Here is a 5,578-nt window from a genome sequence, read left to right on the forward strand (position 1 = left end):
CATTTGGACGACTCGGGTTCTCTCATCACCTGGGCTCGCCTTCTTCACGGTCTGAGAGCGACACGTGAATATATGTTTGAACAAACCCCAGTGCGGTCGACAGCCCAAGAAACCCTCACACATGGACACGAATGCAGCAAGATAGGCAATGGAGTTTGGGGTAAAGTGGTGAAGCTGCGCTCCGAAGAAATTCAAGAAGCCACGGAAGAAAATACTCGGCGGCAAGGAAAACCCACGATCAACATGAGTGGCCAAAAGCACACACTCACCCTCTTCTGGCTGAGGTTGCCACTCCTTCCCCGGAAGCCTCGCAGCTCCGTGAGGGATCAAGCCCTCGTTGGCCATGTCGAGGAGGTCCTTCTCTGTGATGGTCGACTGGATCCAGTCTCCTTGGACCCAGCCCTTCGGCAGACGGGATCTGGACGAGGACCCTCCGCGGCTGGTGGATCTCCCCTTCGCCTTCTCCGACGCCGACGCCTTCTTTGCGCGCTCCAGCGCCGCCGTCTTCTCCTTGGCCATGGTCGCCGGCGAGATGCGCGAAGGGAAGTGGTGCGGGGGCGAGAGCGAGCACGCTGGGCGGAGAAGAAGGAAGCAGAGAGAGGGAGAGAATGCTGAGGCGCAGCACAGAAATCCTCGCCGGGCACATTTATAAGGTCCCTTCCGAGTGGATGACAGGTGGGCCCGTCGATCTAATCATATCTGGGAACAGTTATGCAGACGGGATACGTGGCGAAAAAGGCGGCGCGGAGATCGAGGCGTCTATGCCCCGTTCCATCCGAACGCCGCGGTCCGCCCCGCTTCGCGCGCGTCCCCAAATTTCGCATCCCGCGGAATCCGCGAACAACAAATCAGTCTGTCAGACGCGGTGTTTCCGGCGATCCGTCGCTCGGAGATCGTCGAAGCCCGAAAGATCACTCGACGCAAAAATAGAATGGATCGAGTCGACTGAAGGCAAATTGCTCCCTGTCGACGAAGAGATTCTTTGGTCCAGGACAACGCACGACCAGGGCACAAAGGTTAATCGGAAACGACATCAACTCCTTCCTCACTCGAAGCCTCAATCCATTCGGGGGCTAATGATGGGGTTATGTACCTAGGGTAGGGTCATGGACCTGATCTAAGTACCTTACCCAAGGACACCCTTAGAAGAAGTCGCCTTCCAGTCGACCAACGAGGGACACACTCGACTGACTTGAAGGACTCGACCACGAAGACTCACTCGACCACCAGAAGGTCAAGAGGCACACTGCACTGCAACGGCCAGTAATCAAGTAGACTTTATGATAGTAAAGGCACTTTATGTGGGGCGTTACCAGTAACGCCCCAGACTTAACTCACCTTAAACCCTCTCCTACGTGGGCTGGCTGGGGTCCTGGCGCACTCTATATAAGCCACCCCCCTCCACAGGCAGAAGGGTTCGGCACCTTGTAACTCATATATTCATAATCCACTCGACCGCCTCCGGGCTCCGAGACGTATGGCTGTTACTTCCTCCGAGAAGGGCCTGAACTCGTACATCCTTTGTGCTTACAACCTCTCCATAGCTAGGACCTTGCCTCTCAATACCTACCCCCCACTCTACTGTTAGGCTTAGAACCACGACACCAGTGCCTCATGCCGACTCAGAGCGACGCGACCTCTCATGTCGCTCCGACATTGAAGTGGCACGCCGGCCAAGAGTGCCGCCCGCGCCGCTCCCCGGTGCATGCGACTTCTCCGCATTCAAACGATAGCCCGTCCATCCACCTACCTACATTAAACATGGGCGGATGCCGAGGAACCTGCTTCAGCGCCACCTTCCGTTCGTCTATCGTCCACCATTAACCACCTCGCCGGTTGCCCTGTCAGCCGCCTGCTATTTAAACCCCAGGCCCGACCATAGCCGCACCCAACACCCTCCTCTCTACACCACACCCACCATGACCTCCTCGAGCTCCAAAGCCGTCTGTGATAGCCTCTCACCCGAGCTGAAGCATGAGATCGCCGTCATTGCAGTCGGCTGGCAGGCAGGCAGGCAGACGCATGCCCGCGCTGCGATTGCCCAAATGAAAGAGGAGGCTGACGACGAGCCGATGCCCCTGCCCTCACCGCCCAATGCCGGCATCGCCATGGGTGAGGCCGTGATCACTACGCCGAGATGGTGTTGGAAGAGCGGCGGTCCTTGTTCTAGGAGGCATAGGCCGACCATGAGTACAATGTCCGCCTCCCTGACAAGCACCAGCGCGCGGAGGAGCAACTCGTTGTCGGCCCGACCATTGCGTCGGATGTGGACATGGCGAGCAGGAGGCGTTGCTCCAATCCTTCCACACCGCCCGTGATATCCACCGCGTTAGAAGCCGCCTTCAAGGAGATTGACGAGGCGGCGGATGAAGTCTACAGCAAGGACGAGGACGACGTCGCCTACTCCTCCACGCCCCGCCAACACGACAACGATGCCAGCACGTCCACGGGCGCCGTTGATAGCGGGGAAGAGTAGAGCATGGGAGGTAGCTTGGTGGGCTTCGTCGGCCAATTAGCCGTAGGCAGACTGCGGAGGCGGAGCTTCATTTTTCGGGGCTCATGGACGGCCCGATATGGGAAACAGGTGCAGACAGTCATTTTAGGCTAGGTTTAGAGTATAGTTCAAATATGTCAAAAACTATGCAGTTTTATGTAAAATTATCTAAATATGAATTAATATCGTCCGGGTTGTTTAAATATGCATCAAATTTGTTCAATTTCATTAAATTTCGACCGGATGCAATCGGACATGTGTGGCTAGCTTTAAACGGCCGGCTTCCATATTAGTGTTCATGCACGGATGTGATGTCCGGTCGAAGATGCCCTAGGTGTGGATCTGGAAGCGTGGCAAAGGGGGGACGTCGCTCAGCCAATTTCAGATTATCTTTACCGTGGAGCGAAGAGGGCGTATTATAAAACAGAAAACGTAACAGCACATGAGGGCGTGGAGAAGCGCGTCTTTCCCCACCCTCCCTAACAAACAAACCTCCGTTCCTGTTTTAAGATCCGATCTCCCCTTCCCCCCTCCCCTCCCCTCCCTTCCTCCTGACCACCCCTCCTCGCGCTCCAGCTAAATCCACGCCACCGATGGCCCGCACGGGCCTCGCGGACGCAACGGCGCCGGAAGCCGACGCAATGCCGGCCGCCAGCAAGGACGCCGCCGACGTCCGCATGATCTCCACCAAGGAGCTGCAGGCGCACGCCGCCGCGGACGACCTCTGGATCTCCATCTCCGGGGACGTCTACGACGTCACGCCCTGGCTGCGCCACCACCCGGGCGGCGAGGTCCCGCTCATCACCCTCGCCGGCCAGGACGCCACCGACGCCTTCATGGCCTACCACCCGCCCTCCGTGCGCCCGCTCCTCCGCCGCTTCTTCGTCGGCCGCCTCACCGACTACACTGTCCCCCCCGCCTCCGCCGACTTCCGCCGCCTCCTCGCGCAGCTCTCCTCCGCGGGCCTCTTCGAGCGCGTCGGCCACACCCCCAAGTTCCTGCTCGTCGCAATGTCGGTGCTCTTCTGCATCGCCCTCTACTGCGTCCTCGCCTGCTCCAGCACCGGGGCCCACATGTTCGCCGGCGGCCTCATTGGCTTCATCTGGATCCAGTCGGGCTGGATTGGCCATGACTCCGGCCACCACCAAATCACCAGGCACCCTGCCCTCAACCGCCTCCTGCAGGTGGTCTCCGGGAACTGCCTCACCGGCCTCGGCATCGCCTGGTGGAAGTTCAACCACAACACACACCACATCTCCTGCAACAGCCTCGACCATGACCCTGACCTCCAGCACTTGCCGCTCTTCGCGGTTTCCACCAAGCTCTTCAACAACCTTTGGTCAGTCTGCTACGAGCGCACCTTGGCGTTTGATGCCATATCCAAGTTCTTCGTCAGCTACCAGCACTGGACATTTTACCCGGTGATGGGATTTGCAAGGATAAATCTTCTTGTGCAGTCAATCGTGTTCCTGATCACACAAAAGAAGGTGCGGCAGCGTTGGCTGGAGATCGCCGGTGTTGCTGCGTTCTGGGTTTGGTACCCCTTGTTGGTGTCTTGCCTGCCGAATTGGTGGGAGAGGGTGGCTTTTGTGCTTGCAAGCTTTGTGATCACGGGGATTCAGCATGTGCAGTTCTGCCTGAACCACTTCTCATCAGCCGTTTATGTTGGGCCACCAAAGGGGAACGACTGGTTTGAGAGGCAAACCGCAGGCACACTTGATATCAAGTGCTCCCCGTGGATGGATTGGTTCCATGGTGGTCTGCAGTTCCAGGTTGAACACCATTTGTTTCCTCGCCTGCCTCGCTGCCACTATAGAATGGTCGCACCAATTGTGCGTGACCTTTGCAAGAAGCACGGGCTGTCTTATGGTGCTGCCACATTCTGGGAGGCAAATGTAATGACATGGAAGACGCTACGGGCTGCAGCATTGCAGGCCAGGGAAGCCACTACTGGGGCTGCTCCGAAGAATTTGGTCTGGGAAGCTTTGAACACTCATGGATGACTGGGGATCAGGACTGGAGTATGAGACAATTGCTAGCGTCGAGCCTTGCGTGCATGCAGTTATCTGATTGCTTCTCGATTGCGTAGAGATATTGATCCTTTTAGCTGTTGGAATCGTGTTGGATTTTTCGTGTTGCCAGGTGACTATCTTTGCAGTTCAATTGTGGATTCATGCTTCAGTTGTGTACTTGTACACCATATTTAGATTGTTGGGTTCTCCCTATCATGGTAACTACATCAATAGTACTTGATTTATATCATAAAATCCCGTGGCTTATCTTTACATCCATTTCATTTTGCTTGCAAGTTCATGAAACTGTAAACTCAATTGATGGTTTGTAGCGTGTATATCCCCTGCTGCTATGGCAGCTTGAACTGCATTTTGGGAACATGACGATTCCAATAATAAACGTTTAGACATTTTCTGCTGCATGTGTATGCCCTTCATGGTTTAATATATATTTTTCATTCACTGAAGTGTCAATTTCTTTGTATTTTCTTTTAGGCATCTGTAAAATGGCTGGTTAAAATAGCTCACAGGGCATACAAACACTATTCTTGATTCTGCTATTTCTGAAGAGTTGTTAAATTGTTCTCGCTATGATTAAGCTTTCAGATTTATGAACAGTGTGTATTATGCTGCCTAGAGACTGTGTAGCTGGATTTGCCTAACAATTCAAGAAAAGATACTATCCATTGGTCTTGTGTGTGCATCTGCATACCATAAGTTCACAATCCGTAGCATCATTTGTCTCATCGCAAAACCGGAGACTACCCATGCTACTGTCCTTGCATAACTGATGTTGTATAAAACTAGGGCTAATTTGCAAGTCATAGACAATTCATGGATGTGATCTACAGATCCACCATGGCCAAACAACTGGCATCGTGTTTCCTGGCCACTAATCGCGAGTCCTGATCAGCATGCGTTGCTGTGCAAAATACAGCCATTTCTTTGGTGTCTTTGTCCCATAGCTTTAAAGATACTCTTGGACCATTTCGATTCGTCACTGGTGGTTAGTAGCGTGCAGCGCATGTGAGATGCCCTCGCGTACCCACGGCACCCCGTCTGTTTGCTTAAC

The 5,578-nt window shown here is 54.5% G+C and overlaps 1 protein-coding gene across 1 annotated transcript; it reads left to right on the forward strand.

The window, feature by feature from the left end:
- Positions 1-2,972: 2,972 nt before the first annotated feature.
- On the forward strand, positions 2,973-4,928 carry LOC542825 (delta(8)-fatty-acid desaturase 2). The gene has a single exon (XM_044532591.1). It carries the CDS (start codon positions 3,088-3,090, stop codon positions 4,495-4,497), a length of 1,410 nt encoding a protein of 469 aa, XP_044388526.1. The 5' UTR covers positions 2,973-3,087; the 3' UTR covers positions 4,498-4,928.
- The last annotated feature ends 650 nt before the right edge of the window (positions 4,929-5,578 follow it).

This window comes from Triticum aestivum, chromosome 5B, assembly GCF_018294505.1.
Source record: "Triticum aestivum cultivar Chinese Spring chromosome 5B, IWGSC CS RefSeq v2.1, whole genome shotgun sequence".
In the NCBI taxonomy this organism is placed as follows: domain Eukaryota; kingdom Viridiplantae; phylum Streptophyta; class Magnoliopsida; order Poales; family Poaceae; genus Triticum; species Triticum aestivum.

Coding starts and splice junctions, on each gene's coding strand:
- LOC542825 (XM_044532591.1), top strand. CDS start 3,088: ATGGCCCGCACGGGCCTCGCGGACGCAACGGCGCCGGAAGCCGACGCA.